Below are 26,177 nucleotides of genomic sequence, written 5' to 3' on the forward strand. Positions count from 1 at the left end.
ACGTCCCTCCGTGCCCCAGTGGGGTACAAGCACTGTGTTTGGGACTGCAGGAAGTGTCTATCAGGGTGTGAAGGTGCGAAGCGGGCTTGCCCAAGTTTATGGAGGCAAACGTGGTCCTGGGAGCTCCTGGCTGGCTGAAAGGCCCTTCAGTGATTGCACGGCACCCTTTGGCCAAGAGACTAATTTTGCAGAGAATTCATCTTGCTGATGTAAGGAGCTGACTTTTAACAATGCAGCGACACGTGGTGGGGACTGCAGGGTGCGGGGCACGAGGTCCCCCGCTCTGCCTGATCCTGCTGCTTCTGTGAACCGGAGGGACGGGAAGAGGAGGGGTGCAGTCTTGGAGGGTCATCTTGGGTCTGGGGGAGAAGATGCCCGTTTCACTGGCTTTCTGGGCTGAGCCAAGCTTCCCTTCCCCTGCAAAGTGCGCTGGGCTGGGGCTCTCCAGCTGTCTAGTTCACTGCATTATCAAGCCTGGCACACTGGAGCCATCCAGGATTTATGTTCTGAAATCTCGATTGTCGTTTTTTTTTTTTTTAATTTTTATTTATTATTTATTTATTATGTTTATTTTTGGCTGTGTTGGGTCTTCGTTTCTGTGCGAGGGCTTTCTCCAGTTGCGGCGAGTGGGGGCCACTCTTCATCGCGGTGCGCGGGCCTCTCACTATCGCGGCCTCTCTTGTTGCGGAGCAGAGGCTCCAGACACTCAGGCTCAGTAGTTGTGGCTCTCGGGCCCAGTTGCTCCGCGGCATGTGGGATCTTCCCAGACCAGGGCTCGAACCCGTGTCCCCTGCATTGGCAGGCAGATTCTCAACCACTGCGCCACCAGGGAAGCCCATCGATTGTCGTTTTTACGACGACAGAACGGCCCCGTCACTTCATGTGGCAGAGAGCACTCTGCAGGTGGGAACTCGTCCCACCCCGCCTCCCTGGCCCCCAGGTTCCCTCTGCATCTCTGGAACCCCCCTTTGCTGGGACTCGAGCTGCTCCACTGCCCAGGCCTGGCCCTGCCTCTCGGGCCCTGTGAACAGCAGCTGTGCCCCACCAAGTGCCCACCATGACGACCTTCAGCTCCCTGAGCTGCACCCCACCGGCCCTGAACTGGGGGTGCCAACAGCCCCCCCACCCATGTCCACGGCCCACTTTGTGGAAAGATGAGCGGCCTGCCCGAGGCCACAGTCCAGGTGTCACTCCCGCAGGGGCGGGGGAGGCCTGGCCAGCCCCACCCACGTGTGTGCAGACGTCTCTTCCTCGGAGCCCGGCAAGTGGCCTCTGAACCCTGGGACCCAGGGTCCCTCACAGTGGGTCTGCAGCTCTGACCAGGCCCGCCCCCCAGACCAGATCCCCCAAAGCCCCAGACCTGCCGAGGAGGGCCCGGGCTCCCCGCACGGGAAGGGGCTCCTCCCAGCAGAGGGAATAACGGACACAGCGTGGGTTTCTAATCCAAACGCACTTTCTTTATTCAAACCGGTCAGCGGGGATGCCCTGAAGCCCCAAGCGCGGGAGACGGGCTGGCCCGGCCTCCTGGTCCTTGACGCCAGGGCGGACGCAGGCGAGCACGGCCCCACGGCGCACCTGCAGACGTGGCCAGGCACGCCAGTCAACAAAAGCAAAGAATAAACAAAAAACAAAACACACTCAGTAGATTTCTTCTTTAAGCTCCCAGAGTTTCTGGACCAACGAGTCCCAACCCTCAAAGCCAGGGGTGAGGGACTAAAAACGCCCCTCACCTCCACCAGTGCCGACAGAAACCCTGTTTTAAATTAAAAAATAAGCGAGTATACATTGTAGAAAATTTCTCTTAAAAATCTCACAATTTGTAAATGTATATTTTTTTCTTTAACATAAAAGTTTACAATATACGGTAAAATAAAGGCTCAGGAAAATAATTTCAAAAAAAAGGAAGAAAAAGAAACCTGAAGTTTTGAATTAAAGCTGAAGAATTTTTTTAACCCTGTTGTTGAACCAGTGACTTTTTTATTGAGCTGATGGGTTAGAGAAAGAATACGTTTAAAAACTTCGGTCCAGATGCCCACAGCCACCGCCAGAAGCCCCCCACACTCCAGTTGGTATTTTCCCCAAGTTTGTGATTGTCACGAGTTCACAAGTTTGAATCCTGGCCTCAGCCGTCTGACATCCTCTAGGTGCTGCGGCTAGCGTCGGTAGGGGTGGAATCCTTGTACGTTGTGGTTCTGACCGCGTCCAAAGCCACTTCCGCCGGCGGGGGGACCCCCCGAGCCGGGCACCGAGGGGCCCCCGTAGGAGGGGGGCTGCTGGCTGGGGTCTGAGAAGCCCTGTCCGAAGCCCGCCAAGTCCTGTCCGTAACCTGTGGGGAAGAGCCCAGTGAGCTGGGACCGCTTCCGCTCCCACTGGCACCCACGGCCAGGGCCCTGTGTGGGGCAGGGTGTGGACCCGGAGGGTGGAGGGCCCACCTGGGAGCCTCGGCAGGACCCTGGGCAGCTGTCTTGCACAGAAAGAAAAGCAGCTCCGAGACCCCTCGGACCCCTCGTCTGTCCCATCTGTTCTCAGCCCCTTTCCCCAATCACTGCCCTGCCCTCACGGCCGGAGAGGCCCTTGAGCCTGGAGACACAGATTATCTGGCCTGCCTTGGTGGACCACAGGCTTCTAGAAAGTTTGTCCTCGGGCGGAACACAGGGTGGACTCAGCACAGATTTCAGGACGGGAGGAAATGTGACAGGCCAGCCTGAGGTACAGGTACAGAGCTTGGCCCTGACGGTGCTGCCTGCACAGCCCGTCCAGGTCGGGCAGCCCCTCCTCCAAGCAGGAGCAGACCCGCACCATGCGCGGCAGAGGGGGCCATCCAGGGGGCCCAGACGCCCACTGTGCTGCCCCATGGAAGGAGAGCTCGGGGTCAGCAGGGCGGTGGCCGGCCGAGATCCTTGCCCCGGCAAGGGCCCGTCCCCGAGGGCACCGCCGAGTCCACCCCCGCCCAGGATGGCAGAGGAGGCGACATCGTGGCCCGGGCGCAGGCAGTGGGGACCGTGGAGGAGGAGGCGCCACCTACCTAGGCCACATCACTGCTCAGCCTGACCATAAGAGTGTAAACAAAGTGAGGGCCGAAGCCTGGCGGCTCTGGAGAAGAGGTACCCAGGCCTGGCAAGAGACGAGACCAGGCTGACTGCCCCAGGCGGCCTCGGCAGAGGAGCGGGGGTGGGGAGGGGCACACGCGCTGTCGCTCGCACACCCCCACCGGGGGCCGGCGACCCCACACCCGCCACCGCCGCTGCGTCCTGCTCCGGGTGAGGCGAGAACCCACATGCTCAGGGACCGCGGCCGGGCAAGGCCCCCAGGGGAACAAGAGTGTGCGATGTAGGGGTGCCGGGGGCGTCTGTTCAGCGCCAGCAGAGCCCCAGGCCCACCCTGTCCCCACAGGAGCTCCTCTGATGGGTGCGGACCTCGGGCTCCAGCATCTACCTGGCGAGCACCCTTGGGGACGCACAATGCTGACGTCGCACGGCCCTCATACCCGCCCTGCGCCCTACAAACCCAGACACCCAAGGCGGCAGGGCCCGCCGGGGCGCCCCCAGGCACAGGCCCCAGACGTCTGCCAGCCGCGGATGCTCCTCCGCGCCAGCGCCCTGGCCGAGACCCCAGAAACCAAGCGCCTGCTTCAGACCCGCTCGAGCCTGGGTCTCTCGAGCTCTCCCCGCGGCGCGTGGATGCAGAGCGAGGCACTCACCGTACTGGCTGTACGGGAAGTCGGGCTGCGCCGACGGCGGTTTGCTCATGTCCGGGGCGGCCTGAGACGGAGGTGGCGGGAAGGCCAGAGGCGCAGCCCCCGGAGTGGCCGGTGGCGGGGGGACCCCCGGGGGGGCGAACTGATCCGGTGGGGGAGGTGGAGGACCGTAACCAAAACCTGCAGACAGACAGTAAAGACAGACACAGACGCGGTGCTCGCCCTCGGGGAGCCGCCCGGACCACCTCCACCCCAGCAGCCAGGCCTCGAGGACACCCACAGGCCGGGCCCACAGCCGAGGAAACGACCCCCGCCGGCAGAGCCCGGCCAGCCGCCAGCCTGGCAGCGCAGCCAGCGGGGCAGGGCCGCAGCCCGGACGGCCTTGGGAAAGCGGGAAGCTGCGAGCCGGCCATGAAGGGCGCCCCGCTCTTTCTCACCAGAAATGAAACTGGCCGGGGGAGGGAGCAGGCGCCCCTCCTGTAAGGGCACACGGTCATCAGGTGGCCCGCAGGCCCTGGTCCGGGCTACAGGGCTGCACTGCCCGGTCCCGGGGCACTGGCCACAGGGGGCCACTGAGCACGCCGCCCCAAGGACCACGAGGGAAGGAAGGCGGAAGACAGTTCCCACCGGCTGAACGACACACTCAAGTGGCTGCCTGTCGGCCCTACAAGATCAGGTGAGGCACTTCTCTTTCCCGATGGACACACGGTCACCACGTGTGGCCACACCCTCTACCCACGGTGCTGGGGGACAGAAGGCCCACCCCAGCCCTCCAGGGGCGCTGACCATCTGATGCCTCTTCAATTACAGCTGGGCAGAGCAAGTGAATCAAGCCCCCTCAAGTGAAGCACGGAGAGCAGGTCCCGAGGGATTGAGGTGAGCAAGAGCCGGGGGGGGGGGGGGGGGGCAGGTCCTCTGTACCCGACAACTCCCAGCCACCCCCACCGCCCCCCAACAGGGCCCGCGGCCACTTACTGAACTGCGGGGGCGCGCCGTAGCCCTGGGGGAAGCCCTGGGGAGGGGGGAACCCTCCGGGAGGGGTGGACACGATGTAAGAAGTGAAGGGCGGGGGCGGCGGCGGGGCTCCTCTTCCCGCGGGGGGCGGTCCGTAGCCACCTGGAACACAGCAAGCAGGCTGAGGGCGGGCAGAAGCCCCCAGCCCCACCCGCCAACTTCACACCCTGTTCTCTCCATCTCCTCCCAACAGGGACTCACCGATTGCCTGTCCTGCTGGCACCCACATCCCTGCGGGGAAAACAGAGAGGGGTGGGTGCCGCGTCAGCGCCATGGCGTGGACTGGGGACCCCCGCCCCCCGCGGGACCTGGTGTCCTGATGCATCACGGGTGCAGGGGAGGCGTCAGAGGGGAGCCTTCCTTGGGTCACATGGACCCAGCTCTTCCAAGCAGCCCCTCAGACGGGAGGGCAGGGACGCCCACAGAGCAGGGACTCAGTCGCACGTCTGGGACTCAGGCTGGGAGGCAGGAAGCCAGGGCGGCCTCCGGCCAAGCGCTGGTTCTTCCCCTGCTTGTGGGTGTGAGGGATCTGGTCTCACTAGATGGTCCCCTACAGCCGTGGCTTGTTTTGCAATAAAAAACATTCTAAAAGCCAGCCCTGGAGAGACCAGGAATGAAGCCTGGAGCCATGCAGAAACGGGTCTATGAGCTTGGGGGCGCCTGGTGCCCTTCCCTGGACAGTGTCCTTTCTCTGGGTTTCTAAAGGGAATGGAGGCTCCTGGATCCTGGCTCGGGGCCCCTGGCCACCCCAAGCCTCTCCCAAGCTGTCCGTAAAAGTTCTGCCAGCCCCACATGGAGGGCCCGCAGCCCGGGGAGCTGGAATAGGCCCAAAGGGCCCAAGAGGCAGGACTCCATGCTTCCTCCCCACTGGGTGGAAACCCCGCTCTCCCCAAAGCCTCCGACCAGAGCCTGCGCGACAGTCAGGCCACGTCCATCTCCCACTCCGGCCTCGTGGCACCTGCCCTTGGGGACACACCTCCGACCTCCACCAGAGGCACCAGCCCAGCACTCCCAGCGCCCGCAGGCGGCAGAGGGGACAGACCCACCCAGCCCTGGACAGGGAGGGGCCCTGGCGCGGGTTCCAGCCCCCACGGCCCACACGCGTGCCAGTGGGCGCGTCCCAGCTGCGGATGGGCCCGTCGGGAGGGGCGCCAGCCTTACCTTGTGGGCCGTACCCCTGCTGCCACGTGGGTGGGGGCTGACCTGCCCAGCCGTTGGCGGCACTGGGCACGACCCGGCTGCCCCACTGGCTGGCCCCCGGCTGGCCCGGCGCTTGGCTTTTGCTGTCCCGTGGCTCGGCCCGTTTAACTTCCACCTAGACAAATCGAGCTCTGGTTTAGGGAGACGCTGAGGGTCTCAGACCCCCTTCCCTTCAGACACACCCTCAGATAACTTACAACTACACTTAGCATCTTATGACTTAAAACTAAATACTTAACTATAAACCTTATTTAGGCCAGTAACTTTTTTTCTTAAAAAAGTTTTTAAATTCTTTTGTCTAAAAAATGTTTCTCAGGTACAACAGATCCAACTGTAAGACACATGAAGCCCCACCCACTGCAGAGCAGAGCTGAGGGCCAAGAGTCCGCAGAGAGTTCTGTGCGTGACAGGGGGCTTTCAGTCAAGTTAAGGGGCAGTGTCAACCCAGGGTCACGCAGGCCAGGCTTGTGCCAACCATCGCGGCCCTCCTCTTGGCCTCCCCGGCCGTGCAGGCCCTCTCCAAAGCCCCCACCCTGCCTGCGCCCTTCAGCTCATACCTGAGAAACACAGTTGATTTACTTAGGTTTTTTATTTAAAATGTCTAATGGAAGATAAAGACTTACCTTCCCCAGGCTAACGCTTAAAGAATCTCAATTAACTCAAAATAATGTCAGAGGGAATGGATGTGATAAGAGAATCTTACATTACATCTAACAAAAAAAGTAAACAAACATGCAATAAAATGGACATTTGAATCAGTAAGCAATCTTCATACTGTGTTAGGTCAGCAGCCCAGGACCCTTCCGCTTTTGGACGTGCCAGGAGCCACAGCATGTGGAGGGCGGGAGAAGGGGACCGAGGTACCCATCCCACCAGGCCTAGCCCCGCCTACACAGCCTTTCCAATGTGGGCCAACTGACAGCAAAGACCCCCGATTCCAGGGCTGCGTTAGCATTCTAGAATCCCCAGTTATTCTTGTTTGTAGGATAAATTTTAGTGAGGAGAAAGAGACAATGAATTCACTTGGAGTCGTCCTTGGGGTCTCACAGCCTGGTGCGCCAAGTATCGTGTATTCAGAATCCCATCAATTCTGCCTAAAGGCGTTCCTGGGAGAGAACAGACAGGCGGGGGACAGAGGCACAAAGACCCCACCTTCCGATACCCCGAGGATGCTCCATGGACAGGAACAAAATCCCCAGTAGCTCAGGGCGGTGTGAAAGCAGGACCAGAGGACCCATTTCAAAGAACTCAAGTTAATGAGTCCTCACACTTTCCTTAAGGGAATTTGGTTCCTGCTTACAAAGCAAAGCAGCCCTGTGATTTAAAAAGTATACATATTCTTTTAGTCTTCCTATTCTGCCCTTAGCTTTTAATTACAAGTGGGCCCCAGCCCTTCGAGATGGGGCTGGAGCTGGACTCTGCCCCGGGAGCAGATCCGTGCACTGAGCGGGCCTCTCTGTCCCTGAAGGAGGACCTCACTTCTCCCCAGTTGTAAATGCCACAGGACCTTAAAACATGGGACACGGGGCTCCTCTGAACGTGTGTTCATAACAGCGCACACCCTCGGAATCTGCATGCTAACCTTAAACTAGGAGCATCAATGAACGTCTCAAACTGAGAGCGTGACTGTGTCTCCTGCACAGTCAGGTTCGGGTGGAGCTGAGTCAGCCGCCCATCTGTAAAGTGAGGGGGCGGGGGGGGGTACCCATGGGGCCAGAGTCCCTCCACGTCTCAGCCGACAAGTTGGCCAGGGCTCCGGCAGAAGGGCTGGGCTTGCCGAGGGGACGAGGACAAGCCGAGGGCCTGGGAGGGACGGCAGCCTGGCCGACTGCACAGCCCCCCACCAGCTACTCAGGTGAGAGCTGAGTTCTCAGCAAGCTCAGGGCCGGAAAATGAGGGGTCGGGCCACCTCCCGAGAGGTTCCCTCCGTGGCAGCAACACAGTATGAAGATGAAACAACCAGAGGTCACTTGACTGCATGGAGTTAAGAACTATCAGGAGCATGTGGTCGGTACCGAGTTCACAGTAAGTGACCCAATTTGAAAACCAATCCTTCAGGATGTTTACGTTGCCTTCAGTTTTACACGGAACCTGTTCTCAAAGGTTCACGGCCCGGCACTTTACGGGCCGGCGTGGGATGGGAGGGGAGGGGACACACATCTGAAGGAGTGGTCACTGAAACCAAGCCTGAGGCAACCCGTGACTTCACTGGACGCCAGCCTGCCCGCCCCGCCGGCTGCCCCCCAGGGGCTCTAGAGCCAGGGGCTCCCAGAACCGGGTCCGACCCCCAGCACGGGGTCCCAGGATGACTAGCCCGGCCCTCCTCCTGTCAAGGGATTTCCTCTCCAGTGAAATCCCTAGGTTGCCTAAGACTTAGTTTGGTCTTAAGGTAAAATAAAACTACAACTACACACTTTTTTGCCCATGATGTCGTGAAAATGCATGTTGACAGCCTGGTCCACTGATTGTTCGTCCTCGAAAGTAATAAATCCAAAACCTAGCCAACGACGAAGAGTGAATCAAGGTAGCAGGGTGTTGTGACACAAAACAGGATGATGAACAGTATTAGGGACGGGCCGAGGGATCGACCAAGGGTTTCAGCGAAGCAAGTGTGCAAGGCTGTGGGGCATGAGCACGTCTCAGCCCAGACGCCGCTTCCTCCACAGAGATGACCTTGGAACCACCGGGGTGCATCTTAGCAGCAGCCCGGACAGCAGGGCGGTGAGGGCCCGGCTGGCGGGCAGCCCCGAGTGTGTCATGGGTGTGCTTCTGCTTTTCTGAAACCCAGGGTCCTCCCCCTCGGCTGGCAGTCGCTTTGCAGCTAGTGCTGACAGCAGCCGTACATTGTTCTAGCGCCTTAACAGAGGTACGTCTCTACCAGTTAGAGCCTCGCCAAGCTTGCCCAACGCTGTTGGGTAAGCCCGAGGAGTCCTGCCAAGGTAACGTACGTATGTATACAGGTGTCTATCTACACGTAGCTACATAAATAAATACACAGAGATACAGGCCACGGTGGGTTCCAGCAGGTCAAACACTGCTGTCGGCAGCAAGAGCAAGAGGCACCATGTCATCAAAAGGACAATTTCAAAGGGAAAAACAATTTAGCGTTTCCCAAACACAAGAGAGTGCAGTATAAACGAAGTTTGCTGGTCTGGTGAGCGCGGCCGCCTGGCTAGCGTGGAGTATCCAGCCCTCAGGCTGCTGCTCTGCCTCCCCAGGGCCCATCTGCGCTGAGCACTACAGGCCCCCCACGGCAGCCAGCTGCCGGAAGACCCTGAACAACAAAGGACAGGCCAGGGGAAGGGGCGGAAGATGGGTGTGGGGGGAGGGGCACGGAGCACGGCGGGAGGTGGATGCATTGGGGGGGGGCAGCCCTGGGCAGCAGGGGAGGGAGCGCCCAGGAAAGAGCAGCTGCCTCCAGGCCTCTCAAGCTGAGCAAAGAAGGATGCGGGAGCACAGTCGTACAGACCGCGTGGAAAGACTCCTGGCAAAACTGTGGTGGGAGAAGTATGGAGGAAGGAAGGCAGCTCAGAACGGTGGGCGGCAGTCTCGCAGGGAGGCCTGTTCTCTCCGCACACGCGCGTGCCTAAACGTGACACACATGCACACAGAACCTGCACACGGCGTGGGGAGGAACCATGAACATACTGGAGGAGACGGGCCGCAGTGGCGGGCACGGGCACGCAGGAGGGCGTGAGGGAGCAAAGGCAGCGGCCGGGATGTGTGGGGACTGAGCACCGGGCGGGGACGGGGAGGCTCAGATGGACTGAGGGACAGGGAGGGAGGGAGGGAGGGAGGCTTCGGAGAAAGCTCAGGAAGGAGAGAAAGTAGGGACGAGCTCTCTGGGCGCCTGCTGACCAACTGCTGGCTCTGGCGCAGCTCCCGCCCTCCACCCGCCTAGCACTGGGGGCCGCGCGGGGACTCGCCAAGCCCCACGGCGGAGGAGGATGTCAGGAGCCACATGGGAACGGGGCCAAAGGGCGAGCCCCGAGAGCTCTCCCGCAGCCCCTCCTGCCCAGACCCCGCCCAGGCCGCCTGGCGCCCCCGGGGGCCCGGGCTGAGGACCACAGGCGGCCCACAGGGTGTCTAAGAGCAGCCTCGGGACCCCCGCGTCCCGAGGCGTCCCAAGATCGGAGGCAAATGGTGTAACACAACATGGGTGATGAACAGCATGTGAAAAAGTGAACGTTTTCTCCAAGTGCAGGAGTGTCTGAAGCCACAGGGCTCGCGGTCCTTAGAGTGCAAGAGGCGGTGAGTCGTGGGGAAGGAGCCCCGGGGCGGGGCTTCTAGGGACGCGTCTGTCTGTCAAGAGGCGACATCACCGCTGAGGAAGCGGAACAGAAACACACTGAAACTTCGTTTACACCCCACTGGAGCAAAGCCCGCTCCCTCCTCTGACTGCGGGACTGGCCTGTACCTGTGTGATATAATTTAGCACCTGGAGAAGAGAAATCTAAAAAGATATCGTTAATCACAAACAATTCACAGAGAGAAAAGGAAAAACAACTTACTTAACATTACTGTACTTTACTATGAAACACTTAAGTATGTCACTAAGCATGTACGTCTACATTAAAATTAAGACTAAGACTTAACAGCTTAATCGACATGAAGTGAGGATACGTTACTTAATCATGGAGGAAGAGGAGGATGAGGTTCAAATGGCAAACTATTCTCCAGCATGGCGGGCGCATGCTGCGGGCGGCGCCGGCCACGCTTGGATGCCTCGAGGGGCTGGGCAGGGGCCGTAGGGCCTGGCGCACCTAGCTCACAAGGCCAGTCCAAAAGCGGTTCAGGAACCAAAACACAGAGGCAGGGACAAATAGCAGCAGCCAGGGGGAAAAAAAAAAAAAAAAAAAAAAAGGAAAGAAAGAAAAACAAAGGGCACGGAAATTGGGCGCCCAGTGTCCCAGCCCCGCAAACCAGAGTGGACGTGCAGGTGGGCGGCTGGGGGAGCCAGGTGGGGGCACGCTGGGGCGGCTCCTTGCCCTCCGCCCACCTGCCCCGCCGACTTAGGGGAGAAAGAATAAGAAAAGAAGAAAAAAGCATGGGATGGATCAAGGGAACTCCACGTTCAAGCCGAGCTGGGGCAGACCTAGCCTGACGACATGAAATGAGACTCCTGACTTCGCTGGAGTGAACTTAAAACAGGAGACGGTCGTAATTGAGGAAGTTCACAATTTAAAAGAAAGACAAATCTTTCAGGACACCCTTAAAAACAGAAACCATGTTGAAATTCATTCCAAGTTGTAAAAACTTCAAAAGAACGAGCTAAAAAAAAAAAAAAAAAAAAAAAAAAAAAAGGTTGTACCGCCTGCCCTTGGGAAGCAGACAGGCTGGGGCTGCGTGGGAAGGGACTTCAGTCTCCAAACCACCCTCTCCTGAGGCAAGGCTCGCTACAACCACCACCTAATTGTGAGATAGTTTGCCATCTGAGGGGAAGGCCAGGGACAAACTCCATCTCTTTTACCTCGAGGCCTCTGCTTTTCCGCGTCGTAGATCATGACCACTTCCGTGACCTGGAAGGGAGATGGGCGTCTGAGGGCCCAGGTCTGCAGGTGGCATGGGCACATCTGCCTACAACACTCCCGGCCCCCACTGCCTGGGACTGGCTGCTGAGTGCAGGAAGTCCCGAGGCAAAAGGCCAGCTTCCTGGGCTCTGAGACCCACAGGGCCGAGAGCAGGCCGAGGGGTGCTCACGGGGCAGGGTGGGCAGCGGATCACCAGGGACCCAGGCCCCACGCTCCAGTGGGGAGACGAGAGCCAGGACCTCCCACCCGGGATCAGAGTCCCCGGCCTGGCTGGGCCACCACACTCCCCTCCTCGTCCGCTCCGCGCAAGTTCCTGCCAGGCCCTGGGCACACACAGGCACCACCAGGCAAGCACGCTGCAGCCGGGGCATGCGTGGCCGGTGGAAGCCTGGGGGGACTTCGTGTCTCTGCTTCGGATGAGGGGACAGCCTCCCCGCCCACTGGCCCCCTAAGCCCTGCCTGTGTCCTGTCTGCCCTGCTAGAACTCAGCTCCCCAAAGGAGCCCCCGTAAGATTCTGACGTTTTTTAGCCTCTTCCAGAAAACAAACCCACCCGCCCCCCATCCTATGGGAGGGGGCGGAAGCCTCACCCAAGCCCAACCCCTTCTCCCTGACACCATCTAGCGCTTTCCACTGCGGTGGCTACAACCGACCCGAGGGCCTTCCAGGAGGTCAGTCTGTCCCATTTACAGTAAGTCCTCTCCTGGGATGGTAACTGGCCACACAGGGAACGGATGGGGCTTTGGTCTGCTTTGTGCCAGGCTCAGCCTCCCCAGGACACAGGGCTCCGCCACTCCCGCCCTGACCGACCTGCTGCTGGCGCGGGGAGAACTCACCACTCCGAATTTCTTGAAGTATTCCCTGAGCTCTGTCTCACCACAATTGTGAGGAATTCCACCGACAAATATCTTATTTGATTTACTGTTATCACTCCTGGGTCCTTTCTGCTGTTTCAAGGAAGAGAAGATCGTTAGTTCACATGGGGAAACTTCCTAACACTCCCCGCTGTTGTGCACGGCGTGGCCTCTGAAGGTCAGACCAGACACCCCAGGAGCCCAGTGAGTCCAGAAAACCGCAACGGCCGCTGTACGAACAAACGCGTCCACCCGCCGACAGAGGCCGGGGCGCCCCAAGTGCGCCCACCCACGGCGCCTGCCAGCTCTGCGGTGTGGAACCCAGGGCTTTAGGGGAGGAGAACGACTACCAGGGTGGCCTGCACAAACCAAACTGGCAGACCAGCCTCGCTTCCAGGGGCAGTGTGTAAGCTGGTGATGCAAGGACGGTGGAAAGTTCTGGTAACTGAGGCTCAGTTGCCACCTCTTCCGCCTTCTGGCCCGGACCCCGCTCTCTGTGGACACCCCGCGCTGCCACCTCCTCCCACCCCCCCAGACACCAGCAGCTGGGGACGCAAAGGCTGCACTTTTGGGCGTGGGGGCAGGGTGCCAGCGGCAGGGGCAGGCGCGGAGGTGGGTACACACACGGCCGGCCTCCGCAGCCACAGGTTCCGCGTCCTTCGATTCGACCAACCATGGATCAAAAATATTCGGAAAAAAAAATTCCACAAAGTTCCACAAAGCAAAACTTGAATTTGCCGCACGCCAGCCAACTATTTACACTGTATCAGGTATCATGAGTCATCCAGAGATGGTTTAAAGTGCACAGGAGGACGTGCGTAGGTTACAGGCCATTTTACGTAAGGGACTTGAGCGTCTGTGGATTCTGGTCACCTCGGGGGTCCTGGAAGCAGTCCCCGCAGATCCCACCGAGGGACGGCTGTGTAGATCACTGATGCTGACCACTGATGAATCTGGGCAGTGTTTTATTTAGGTGTTCACTGTACCACTCTTTTTCTGTATTTGATATTTCCTAACAGAAAGCGGGAAAAATACGCCCTTGGTCTGAGGCCCCTGATGGAAATGCAGGTGCCCGGGCCCTAGCCCCGCACAGCCCCCAGGCCAGCCCGTCCAGCAGGGCTTTCCTCGAGGACAGGGCACTCTGGGTGACAGCTGGCCTGGTGCCGGGGGCCACACGCGGCTCACAAGAGTCCCAAGGTGGGTTCTGAACTCAGCAGGCCTCCTCCCTGGAGGGGAGCAGTCAGCGGAGCGCTGAGCGGGGGGCGGGGGGTGGCCGGGAGCAGTCGGCGCGGATACAACGGAAGGTTCCTAACGACAGATGGCTGTGAGCCGTCGTTTGCAAGGTAGACTAATAAGAAACTTCTCAGCTACAAGATAAAAAACTTCCAACACTGAATCGACCCGAGCAGTTCTCAGCTGCTCAACCTCATGCCGGAAGCCCTCCTGTTGCTCAGTCGGAGTGAGCAAGGACCCAGGTCAGAGACACGGCTCCCCTCGCATCAGCGGCTGCGGGACACCCAGGAGGAGCCCCCAGCCCCTTACCCAGCCTTCCTTCGGCCGCGTCCTCTCCGGCTGCATCCCCCGAGGCGTACATGGCTTTGGGTCGATCTGTTGGAAGTTTCAAAGGAGCAGTGGTGAACAGGAGGCTTGTTTCCCCCAGAAGAGAAGGTGTGAGCAGCAGGGCCAGGGGCACAGGGCCCATCAGGTGGCCCGGGCCGCATCCTGGCCCAGCGCCCGGTCTAAGCTCGGAGCCTTAACCCCTTCAAACCAATCCCACAGGAAAGCAGTCCTCGACACACACACACACCACAGCTTGGGCACAGAGGCACGCCCAGGAGCCACACACAACAAGACGGAGAGCTTTCTTCGGGGACCGGCACTCACGTTTCGGCCATCGAGGGTGTGTGGTCTGCTGGCCAGTACTGTGCCCACGCAGTTTGGGTCTTTGAATTTGACGAACCCAAACCCTCGAGACTGGTTGGTTGTCTTGTCTTTCATGATCACGCAGTCCACAACCTCTCCATACTGGGAAAAGTAGCTGCGCAGCGTCTCTGCTCAGAGATCGGGACACACGTACATGCACAGCAGGGCGTTAGGCAGGTCACACGCTCCCAGCCCGTCAGCCTGACCTGGAAAGTGTGCAACTAGGAACCTTTAAACTGGCTGATCCACTGACGTGGGGGAAGCGGAGACGGTGAAGGACGGGGCGCCAAGGAAGGGAAGGTGCACCCCATCTCCGCGGGAAGGAGAAAGGCCACAGCTGAGTAGGCAGAGCCAGTGGATCCCTAGCCCTCCTGGCTCCACCTCCACACGCCAACAGCCTCTGCCTTCAGAGCCGGCCACCCTCCCCGACCGTGACCGTGACCATGACCATGAAGCATCAGGACGAGATCAAGTTCCAAAGCCCACGATCATTCATCTCTGCCCCCATCAACTCCTGATCAAGTGCCCCTTCCCAGAAACCAAGACAATAAATAAGTCAGGAATTAAAGACAATTCACACAATCCAAAGACCGAGGTCCACTCGCACCTACCTTGGGTGGTGCTCCAGTCAAGACCGCCCACAAAGAGCTTCCTGCAATGCAACGAGAAAACATTCAGGGTCAAGAGGGTTCTGCCCTGGGAACTCCCTAGTGATCCAGCGGTTAGGACTCGGTGCTCACTGCCGTGGCCTGGGTTCAAGCCCTGGTCGGGGAACTAAGATCCCGCAGGCTGCATGGCACAGCGCTCCCCGCAAAAAAAGAGGGTTCTGCCCAAAGTGCCAACCATCTGGCCTACCCTAAGGTGGTAACCCGGGGCACGGCCATGGCCCAGCCTCATCAGTCAAAGGCATGAAAGAGGCCTCCAAGATCTGCCCACAGGGCGGGCGTGAGAGTTAGAACATCCCAAGTCGCATGTACACGCTAACCTCAACCACAGTAAGAAAAGAGAGACCGACGGCACCCCCTACCGTGCCAGTTTGGGAGCAGGATCACGGGGCAGCTTCCCAACTGCTCAGCAAACACCAAAGGTTTCCAAGTCCAGAGCTGAGATCCCACGCAACAAACTCGGACGACAGCGGGGGTGAGGGCTTTAGGACAAAGCTGGGATATGCAGCACGTGGTCACAAGTAAGGACCCACAAATCACTGGGGAGGTCCCTGGAGCTCAGACGTGGCAGGGTGGCCCGGGCTGTCCTTTCGGACAGGTGCCCTAGAATGTTTGAGAGGAAAACTTCCGGTGGCCTCCCTGCCTAGTGTCCACGTGGTCCCAGGGCGGGTCCAGAACCCAGGAGCCTTCCACTGCCCACCACTCTCAGGCTGGCTGGGCCTAAGTGAACGGAGAGGTGCCCTGTGCTGCGGGCTCCCAACCCGATCCTGGGCAGGTGTGATAGGGCAGGCCGGGGACGGGGGTCTCCATCCCGCCTGCTGCCCCGGGGAAAGGACTGACACCGGCACCCTCGGAACGGCACCCAGGCACTGTCCCCGTCCACAGCCAACCCCACCTTGCTTGGCTTGAAGACAAAACGGCCCCCTGAGGCTGAGCGCACTGAGTCCCCGAGCGCCCAAGAACGGGCAGCCGGGATGGAAGGACAGACCCTTGCAGGGCAGTGGCCCTAGCCGCACTCAGGGGTCCCTCCCACTGCGGTTTTCTGCCTGGGGGAGAGAAACTCAGTGTGGAAGAAACAATTTCCCCGCCCCAGACAGGTGGCCCCTGCCATCCTCAACATGTCCCCGTCCCCCCACACAGAGCGCGTTCCTGGATGGGGAGGCCAGGAGCTCTCACCCGGGCCTCATGACCTTCCTGTCCTGTCCCCTACGCACCCCTGCGAGGTCAGGCCAGGCTCCTCCTGCCTCCCAGAGACCCTGGGGAGTACAGCCCACAGCTGTGCCCCACTGCCCCAGGGCCTGACACCCAGGCGGGCGAAGGGCCCTGAGGCTGGCATGGACAGCCTCTGTGCCCAGGCCTTGGGCACAAGCACAAATGGGTTTGCTGTGGAAAAGGAGCTTGAAGAAACAAAGGACCTGGAGCAGTCTCAAAAAACCTGAGACAAACGCCAACTCACTTAGAGGAATACCCACCTCTGTTCAGCCTGCACATGGCCAGGACAGGAAGGTTGTCAGCCAGCCCCTCCAAGCAACCCAACCCCCATGCGCTGAGGAGGAAGGAACTGGTCTGACCAGTCCAGGTTCCAGCCCTCGTTTAAATTTCAAAATCAGACGTTAAGGGAAAAAGAGAGAGAAAGGCCATCACCTGTGCAAATTGACAAAACCGGAATCTGCCCCGTGGATTAGACGATGATATGGTGTTGATATGTGCTTCCTGATTTTATCACTGTGCTGTATTTAGAAAATGTTTCTGTTCTTGGAAAACAGGACACACAGGAGCGTCCAGAGGCACACAGGGCTGGAACGCGGCACGGAAAGCACGCAGCGGGGCCGGCGTGAGGAGGTCGTGGCGACTGTGCCCCTGTTCCTGTCACTGCTCTGCGAGTCCCAAGTTATATAAACTAGGAGGCGAAAGCTGCTCACCCCTGAGAAGGTGTCAGGAGCACAGCTGGCACAGGAGAGAGCTCTATGTGACCGGAGACTCCATGCCAGCGCTGTGCTGGGTGCTTTATATGTTTCCTTTCCTCCTGCTCCCTGTCTGCAGATAGAAGGTTCCGGAAGGCCCAGGGAGACCTCACTGACCCGCGGTGGAAGGGACTCGGGGGCTCTAGGCAGACTTGGCGCCATCGCCGGTATCGCAGCCAACACACCTGCACAGGGCGCCGGGCTCTGCCCACCCTGCCGCCGTCAGGGGGTGGCCCAGACAGACTTGCTGGCACCAGATGACCTCAGGCCTTTCTGGGCGCTTACACACGACTCAGCAGATGAAGGATCAGCTGACCCCGCGTGGCAGCCTCTCTCCAGCCCTTCCCTGCTCTGAAGGGTGCCAGAGTCATCACTCAGCTGAAGATGGAAACTGGGGGGCCCTCCCACAGACCCCGCCCCGCCCCCAGGGGACCTCCTGGCTCTGTCACACCCCTCCATCCCTGGAGACCCGAGAGGAGGTCTGCAGTCAGCGTTGGCTCCCGGGGCCTGCACCCTGACTGCCGGGGTGCGGTCGCTGCCTTCCTCCAGGAAGGGGTTCGGCACAAGTGACTGGGTGCTGGGATCCGGGAAACACTCACCCTCTTCCGGCTGCTGAATGGAAAACTGCTCTGGATGACTCCCCTGCTCTGGATGACTCCCCTGTTCTTGCTCTGGGTACTTTAGGGCAACTGTGTGGTACGTACGCCAGAAAGTCAGGCTCCGGTGGCTTCCCCGGCCCAGGCTGCCCACGGCAGGCACCACAGGCCGCGCCCAGGAGGGCAGGGGGCCGAGGCCAGGACCCCTCACACCATCCGACAGGCGGCCCTCTCCTCGACAGCCTGTGTTCACGCCTTTCTGCAGCCAAGGAGCCACCCCACTTTCAGCCCTTCTGCTGCGACAGACTGGACACCCCAAAGACAGTGGTCGGGGCAGGGGTCTCACCCCGCAGACCGGGCTTCCCTCCGCTGGCCGGTGAGATCACCTCTCACAAACTATGGGGCCGCACAACACATGGAAAGCCTGGGCCGACCTTCGCTGAGCACGTGGGAGGCGCGCCAGCTCCCGACAGACACCACAGCCCACTGACCCCCGCCGGCCGGAGCCCCCCAGACAACGACCTCCGCTGAAACACAGCCCCGCTCGCCTGCAGGGGTGCCCCCAATTCTAGCCTGGCCACCCTGGGAGTGACCTTGGCCGAGTCCCCTGCCCCTTCTAAGCCTCGGCGTGCCCCGCCGAGGAAGGGGTCAGAGCTGAAGCTACAGAGGTCCAGCGCAGCCCAGGGCAGGGGCTCTGAGGAGGGGCCCCGCACAGAGGGCAGCACGCCACCAGGTCCAGGTGCTGGGGCCCACTGCAACGGCCGGAACCAGAAGTGAGTCAAGCGGAGCAGCCCCCAGCATCACAGCCAACTGTACAGGCGTCCAACCAGCCCTGAGACACACGTCCCAACCCACGGGAGCGAGCGGCATGGACACACTGGGAACCAGGCCTCAAAGAGCAAATGCTCCCAAACAGGGGTCTCACCTGGACAATCCTGCCCCCAGGGGACACTGGACCACGTCTGGGGACATCTGTGGCTTCTGGCATCGAGGGGGTGGGGGCCAGGGATGCTGTTCCACACCCTGCAGAGCCCAAGACAGCTCCAAAATGCAAGAGAGAAGCCCCAGAGAAAAGGCCCTCCACCCCCACCCCTACAGGGCAGGAAACACCTCTTCCCCCACCACACAGCGGACCCCCCATAGGGCGCTCACGCCCACAGGCCTCAGGAAGCTCGCTCGGCCCTGCGTGCTCCCGGTCTACACCCACGGGGCCAGCCAGAGCTCAACGGAAGGCTCTCTGCATCCAAAGCCTCCGCAAGTAACCATTCCAGAAAGAGCTGCGCCCATGAGGGACCCACAGGCTCCGCCCCAGGACCCCTCCGGTGCTAAGTCACCTGAGCCCTCATGTGCCCCCCCATCACCCACCTCCCGCGTCGTGCTCACGCTCTCTCCAGAGACCCAGTGCCGCTTTCCCTCCCCTCCCCCAGGTCCCTCCTCGCCCTGGGACCCTCCCCTCCCCTCAGTCACATCCAAGAGTCCCTGTCTCACCAGCCCCGGGGAACGCCAGCAGAACCACATCTGCCAGATAAAACCCCCCTCAAACTCCTCTCCGGCTCCATGACACGTCAGTCCCCAGAACCTCAGTCCGGGGACCCCTCTTTAAGCTGACTCTCCAAGGCCACGGAGGAGACCGGGACACAACCCTGACCGCTCCCCGGCCCTCAGCAAGGTGAGCGCCTGTCCCGCCGGGCGGCCCAGGAGGGAGGACATCCGCCCCTGGCACCCGGGCTCCACGAGGCCACACGTGACACCTGCTGCTCCTATTGGGCCTCTGCCCTCAAGACCCGCCCCGGCTCTGCTCGGGCCACCGTGACAACCAAGATGACGAAAACGTGAACTAAAAGCAGTAGCCTCACCAGCCCCTGTACAGTCCAGACGCGGGGAAGCTTCACCTCCAAAGGCTCAAACTCAAAAGTGCAGATCCCCATGGGGCGGCGCCCCAGGCATCCACCCACTTCCTGAGGACGCAGGTACCGTCCCACAGTGGAGCCGCCCCTCTGGCCTGGGAGCTGCTCGGGAGGGGCTGACCAGACACCAAAGCGAAGGAGGTCTGAGGGGAGGGTGGGTGTCGTCAGCGATCAGTGAGACGGTCACATCCCCATAACATGGCTACCACTTCGTCTGAGCATGATGCGTGTTCCCACACGGTGACCACCCAAAGTGGGCAACGGTGGTCCCCCCACGGGAAACTCCAAGAGGGCCCATCACCAGGGAGCCGGATGGGGTCACGAGCACTGAACTAGAACAGCCACACAGAGCAAGGAAGTCAAGGTGGACCCAGACTTCCCACAGCAAACGGAAACAAAGCTCCCACATAAAACAGAAACTGACCAATGTTTTGGGGCAAAGCAATCAAGTTTCGGGGACACCTGACATCTACGACTTTAGAACTCAGGTAACCTGGGCGCATTCAGCAGGGTGGCGAGGGGAGCGCGGAGAGGCAGGTCCCTCATCCCGATCCTGGTTCTGCTACTTGCTCTGCGGCCTCCCCAAGCTGCCTATGGGTCTGGGGTGGGTCTGCGGTGCTGAGGGTGGGACCCTCCAGACCCAGCCTTGGATCCTGGCTCCACCCTCTCCCAGGGGTTGGTACAAGCTGTCGGGGTGAACTGCCAGGGACCCCTGTCTGGCCGTCTCTTCGAGGGCACACCGAGGGGCAGGCCTCTTGGATCTGGAGGCTCCCTGCCTTCCCAGGCGAGAGGAAAGGCAGCTCAGGCCTAAAGAAGTCAGCCTCTTGGCCGCAGAAGGCTTGGCTGTCAGGAAAAGAGGCCCATGTGGCTGTGGAAGACCTGCTGCCGCTCCCTCAGGTCCTGCCCCTTTCGGCAGCAACTTTCTTTCTGCCCACATCCTAGTTTCCCAGCGGAAGCGCTGCAACTTTTCACTTACCCGACACACAGCTCAGACTTCCAGTGCCTGTACGTCTTTCCTAAACAAAGCAGGCTAGGAGCTACACGCCTTCTTTCTGGTCCTCTAAACGCTGTGGGGTTCTGGAGGGGGGAGCCCACAAAACACACTTTATGTCCTATGGTGTAACGTGCTGCTGGAACCTGGCGGAGGCTCAGTGAGGCCAGCCACCCACCAGCCAACAATGACTTACTCACCAAATCAAGCGTTTTGTAAACACCACATCTGTTCAAAGCTAAGTGCACGGAGAAATGTACACAAGGCCACGGAAACCCAGCCCAGGCTGTTCTGCCATCTCCGCAAAAAGAATTTAACTGTAAAATTACGCTGATGCTGTAGAAACCAGTCTCTGCAAAGAAAACTAGACCAAACCCCTAGACTAGGGCAGAATGGGATTTCCTAGCTCCTCTGGGATCACTCTCCTCTCCAGCTCGTTTAACATTAGGCAAGGATATAATTAAAAGGGAAACTTAGCTATAACAAACCTTTTCTCACTAATAGTTACACCAAGGAGAAAGACCTCAGGAGCACGCCTGTCTGTCCACCGCCCAAGTTTCTCTTTCTCTTTATCTTAAACCCGCCCATGGGGGTTAGGTGGGGGCTGAGCAGGAAGGGGCTCCAGCAACATAAAAACAACAGTTGCAGACACCCCATCAGGTGGCGCGGAGGCGCTGAGATGGTGGACACTGCGGGGTGCGCTGCTTGCAGACCGGCGACGGCCCCCCATGACCTTGGCCCTCGGGCCTTCGGTTTGCGAAACTACACTTGGGAGGAGAGTAGATGGTGGAGTGGGCACTCGCTGAGCCCCGGGTGGGAGAAGCTGGGCGGTGGCAGAACTGGAACCCCCCCCCCCGGCCCCGACCGGGCCGCCACGTGCGCTGACCCGCCAAGTTCGTGCACGGGCTAGGGGCTCCCTGGACCCCACAGGTTCCTGTTCGAGGTCCCCGAGGAAAAGCACGAGCACGGGGACGGTTCCGCCCCCCCCCCCCCCCCGGCCAGCGAGAAATCCAGGCGCGGGGGCAGACAGGGTGCCCCGAACCCACCCCCCACCCCGGGTTCCCGATCGAGGGTCTCCCTGCGGTAAACCCCGGCTCGGCGGCGGGATCTCCCCCCGGCAGGAAACAGCAGGGACCCCCAGGAACCCCCAAGACTCCCCGGATCCCCCGGTGGAGGTTCGGGGTCGTCGACCACGAGGCGGCGGGACACCCGGACCCCCAGGACTCCCCGGATCCCCCGGTTGAGGCTCCGGGTCCCCGGCCACGAGGCGGCGGGGCGCCCGGACCCACAGAACTCCCTGGACCCCCGGTTCCCGCTCGGGGTCCCCGGCCACGAGGCGGCGGGGCGTCCGGACCCCCAGGTCCCGCCAGGGGCCCCCGGCCCGTCGCGCCCCCGGGTTCCCGGCCGCCGGCTCGGCACGGCCCCGCGGCGTGACCTTGACGGGCCGGGCGGGTCTGGGCGGGGGCCGGCCGAGGCGGCGGCGCGGGCCGGCGCGTCCTCACCCGATCTCATCGGCGCCCGAGTTATTCATGGCGGCGGCGGCGGCGAAGGCGCTCGACGTCCGGGCCCCCTGGCTCGCTCCCGCCTCCGGAAGGTCACTGGCCCCGGCACCCTCCCCACAGTCGCGGCCCGGATCTGCGCAACGGCGGCTGCCGCGCTGCCTCCTCCCCTCAGCGCCAACGGTCACCGCGCGCCCTCGCGCCCGCGCCGCCGCCCTGCGCACGCCCGGGCGCGCTCCCGCACGGGGCCTCCGGGGGTGGAGCCAGGGGTGCGCCCGTGTGCGTGCGTGCGTGCGTGCGGCGGGCCCGCGCCGCCGCCACTTGGCCGCTGCGCGTCGGCCTTCCTCCTCGGCGACTGCAAGCGTCGCCGCGGGGCACGTTGGGAAGTGGAGTCCCGCGCGCCGGCGCCGGCCCCGCCCTGAGGAGGGGAGCGCGCGGATCGAGCCGCGTGCGTGCGCGTGCGCGTGCTGAGAGCGTACGTGCGTGCGCGGCGGCGCGGGGCGCGTGCGCGGCCGGGCGCTCGGGGCTAGGCACCGCGGGGCGCAGGCGCGGCTGTGGCTTCCTTGTTCGGTCTTGAGTGCGGGGCGGGGGCGCGAGTGGGGTCTGCAGTGGGAGGAGGCCACGCCCGCACCCCGCCAGGCCGCGGGAGGCTTTGGCGCCACGTTCCGCTCCTGCGCGTCGAGTGCTCCCGCTGCCCCCAGAAGACGATACCGACGGTCAGAGAGGCTCATTCACCTGCCCAAGGTCACTTACTCAGGGAAAGAACTGGAATCAAATCCAACAGTTGGCTGTTGATTATGAAAACACATTGAGTCCCTGCCATGTGCCAAGGATTGTCCTGTCCTCATTTGTCCACACCGGTGGTTTTCACCCAGGGTGATTCAGCCTCCTTCTCCCCCCGGGGGACAATGAGCCATGTCTGGAGATACGGTTTTGGTTGTCACCACTGGAGGTGGGTGCTACTGGCATCTAGTGGGTGGAGGCTGGGGATGCTGCTAAATATCCTGCAATGGACAGGACAGTCCCTCCAGCAAAGAATAATCTGCCCAACACGTCAACACGGAAGGTGGAGAAACCCAGGTCTACACGGACCATAATAAAAGCTGACCTGAATGGTGTTGTTAGATGGCGGTTTGTGCTGCGTGGTGACTTTCCACTCACTTTCTCAGCCTCTTGGTAGCCTGACAATATAACTGATTCACCATAAAATGAAACAAATGTGAGGAATCAAGGAACCAGGTCACAGGCAAACAGTACAACATAAAACATTTAAAATACACCTCACTTTGGCCATTTTACAGTTTGCAAAGCACATTGGCATCATCAGTTCCACCAGAGGAGAACAACTCATTAGTCCCCCTTCGCAGGTGAGAAGCAGAGGCTCAGCAGAGGGGAAAGGAGTGGCCTCAGGTGGCATTGGGCAGGTGTTCTGTCTTCGCCCTGGGGGCTCTGTGAAGTTTTTCTGGTCAGAAGAAACCAGTAACACTTGTGGGGGGGGAGGGGGGCGGGCTCCCCCCTGGGAGGGGTGTGGGGGGAGCACGACCCAAGTGCTCAGTCAAACAGACACGCCCTAGGTTACTCACAGTGCACTATTAGAAGAGCAGAAAATTGGAAGCAACCCCCATGTCCATCCATTGGTGACAGGATAAATAAACCACGAAGGGCGTGAATGACATGCACAGGATGTGGTCAAATGAAGGAAGGCAGACACAAACTGTTAAAAAGAAAATACTTTTAAAAATACAGACACCTACCAGGGATAAAACAACAAGCAGCTATGTACCTGCCACTGAAACGAACACGTTAGCGTTTTTGTCACGTTTGCTTCAGATCTTTTTAAAAAAATGAACTTGACGGTTTGCTTTTCCCTCCTCCCCGTTCACTTCCTTCCTCCCATCCCAGGGCAAACGGTGGGACAAAAACGGGTATGTGCACACTTTCCTGAATTTACTCCTAACGTGGGTTCAGGCATACCCAATACACAGAATATAGTTTTGGTTCTTTTTTTCATTGTGGTAAAATACATGTAACATACAAGTTATCGTTGTAACCCTTTTTAAATGCACAGCTTGGTGGCATTAAGCACATTCACATTGCTGTGCAACCATCCCCACCATCATCTCCAGAACTTTCTCATCTTCCCAAACTGAAACTTGGGAAGTTTGACTCCCCAGCCCCTCCCCCAGCCCCTGGCCCCCACCATCTACTTCCTGTCTCTGTGGATGTGACTCCTCCAGGGACCCCCTGTGAGCGGAATCAGACAGTATTTGTCCTTTTTCATCTAGCTTATTTCACTGAGCATCGTGTTCTCAGGGTCCATTCACGTTGTAGCAAGTGTCAGTGCTTCACCCCTTTTCATGGCTGAGTGATGGTCCTGTGCGTGGAGGGACCACATAGCGTTTATTCATCATCCGTTGATAGACACTTTGGTTGTTTCTACCCTTTGGCTATTGTGCATAATACTGCTAAGAACGTGGATGTACAAATAAATGCCCATTTGGTCCCTTTTACTTTAAAACATAACTACATGTAACACTGTATACACAGAAAACATACAGCTACGTGGACATTGCCTGGTAGAGGAGAGACCTGGGCAGAGGGTAGGGGTCATGGGGACCTTGTTCTGTCATAGCTGCCATGTGACTTGTAATTATGTGATGTACTTATTACTTATTTTTGTCCATCCCCCCAGTAGGCTATGAGCTCCAGAGGAGTCAGGGCTGGGCCCCCTGGGGTGAGGAATTCAGTATGTGCTGAATAAACGGGTGACTTTCACTTCCCAGGAAAGAGCTGTGGGCTGCTCTGTAAGGGGGGCTGGCAAGCTTTCTGCTCAGGGCCACACAGTAAATATGTTTGGCTTTGCCAGCCGTCGGGTCTCCGTGGCAATGACTCTGTGCTGTTGTAATTGGAAAGTGCCAGAGTCCATACGTAAACAAGTGTCCTGACTATTTACAGACATGCCAGTGTGACTGTTGTATAATTTTCACGTGTCTCGAAATAGTCTTTTGATTTTTTCAACCATTTAAAAATGTAAAAAGCAGGACTTCCTTGGTGGCCCAGTGGTTAAGACTTCCTGCTTCCCCTGCAGGGGACATGGGTTCAAACCCCGGTCAGGGAACTAAGATCCCGCAAGCCTCGCAGCATGGCCAAAAAATAAATAAATAAATAAAAATGTAAAAAACATTCTTAGCTCACAGGCTGTATCAAAACCACAGAAGGGGGCTTCCCTGGTGGCGCAGTGGTTGAGAATCTGCTTGCCAATGCAGGGGACACGGGTTCAAGCCCTGGTCTGGGAAGATCCCACATGCCACGGAGCAGCTAGGCCCGTGAGCCACAACTACTGAGCCTGCGCGTCTGGAGCCTGTGCTCCGCAACAAAAAAAGAGGCCACAATAGTGAGAGGCCCGCGCACCGCGATGAAGAGTAGCCCCCGCTTGCCGCAACTACAGGAAGCCCTAGCACAGAAACGAAGACCCAACATAGTAATCAATCAATCAATCAATAAATCTTAAAAAAAAAAAAAAAAAAAAAAGAGGACTATTTAAAAAAAACAAAAAAAACAAAAAAAACAAAAAACCACAGAAGGGGGATGTGACCTGCAGGCCGGAGTTTGCCAACTCTATAATGTTAGAATGTTTTGATCAACTGTGTCCCTTTTCTAATCAGAAAATAAATATTTTCCTTCTTTTAAAACATCTTTTAAGACTGTGGTCTGGAGTCAGGCACACCCCTGTCCCCATCCCCTCTGCCACTGATTTGCTGTGTGTCCTTGAGAAAGCCACCTTCCCTCTCTGAGTCCGGGTCTGCAAACTGCAGATAACTGCAGCACACGCACGCTAGACTCTCTTGAGAAAAGTGGACACGATGAATGACCACGTGTCAGTAATTCACTTGAGGACATCAGCTGGGCAAGAATGGTCACTCCATTGAGAGAAGAGGACCCCAGCCAAGGCTGGAACAGAGACCCCTTGGCTGAGTCGCCAGCCAGATTGCGCCATGCCCTCAGCCACTCTTGGGGATAGAGTCCAGGCTGCATGTAAGCGACCACTGGGAGGTGGCAGCTTGGCCAGACACAGGCGGTTCCTTATCTCCTGGGCACCAAAGCTGCAGGAAAGGCTCCCAGTTGACCACTGCCTCGGCTTCCTCTTAGTGTCTGTGTGGGCAGTAGCCTCTGAGACTGACCCCTACTTCTTGATATTCATAGCCTCCTGGGATTCCCTAGCCTTGTGTACCTGGCTTCTAACCTGTAGGATATGGCCAGGGTGAGGGGGTGTCCTTCTGTGATCAGATGGCAAACGGTTCTGACTTCCGTCTTGCTAGAAGCAAGTTGTCACTTCA

At 59.3% G+C, this 26,177-nt stretch overlaps 1 protein-coding gene across 9 annotated transcripts; it reads right to left on the minus strand.

The window, feature by feature from the left end:
- Positions 1-1,435: 1,435 nt before the first annotated feature.
- Positions 1,436-22,068, minus strand: DAZAP1 (DAZ associated protein 1). Of its 9 annotated transcripts, XM_059918958.1 has the most exons (14): positions 18,369-18,812; positions 16,528-16,613; positions 14,830-14,870; positions 14,180-14,346; positions 13,838-13,903; positions 12,278-12,388; positions 11,382-11,430; positions 8,326-8,408; positions 5,873-6,026; positions 4,913-4,942; positions 4,673-4,813; positions 3,701-3,877; positions 3,026-3,114; positions 2,238-2,326 (listed from the first exon to the last, which is right to left on the minus strand). In XM_059918958.1, exons 1-13 carry the CDS (start codon positions 18,582-18,584, stop codon positions 3,026-3,028), a joined length of 1,410 nt encoding a protein of 469 aa, XP_059774941.1. In that variant the 5' UTR covers positions 18,585-18,812; the 3' UTR covers positions 2,238-2,326. The 9 variants fall into 9 exon arrangements, with proteins under 9 accessions (XP_059774946.1, XP_059774940.1, XP_059774939.1 ...); XM_059918963.1 differs by lacking the exons at positions 3,026-3,114; positions 16,528-16,613; positions 18,369-18,812 and adding exons at positions 15,246-15,486; positions 21,844-22,063 and having other exon boundaries at positions 1,436-2,326; XM_059918957.1 differs by lacking the exon at positions 3,026-3,114 and having other exon boundaries at positions 1,436-2,326; positions 12,278-12,385; positions 18,369-18,808.
- Between the last annotated feature and the right edge of the window lie 4,109 nt (positions 22,069-26,177).

The sequence above is a fragment of the Balaenoptera ricei genome, chromosome 3 (assembly GCF_028023285.1).
Source record: "Balaenoptera ricei isolate mBalRic1 chromosome 3, mBalRic1.hap2, whole genome shotgun sequence".
Lineage (NCBI taxonomy): Eukaryota > Metazoa > Chordata > Mammalia > Artiodactyla > Balaenopteridae > Balaenoptera > Balaenoptera ricei.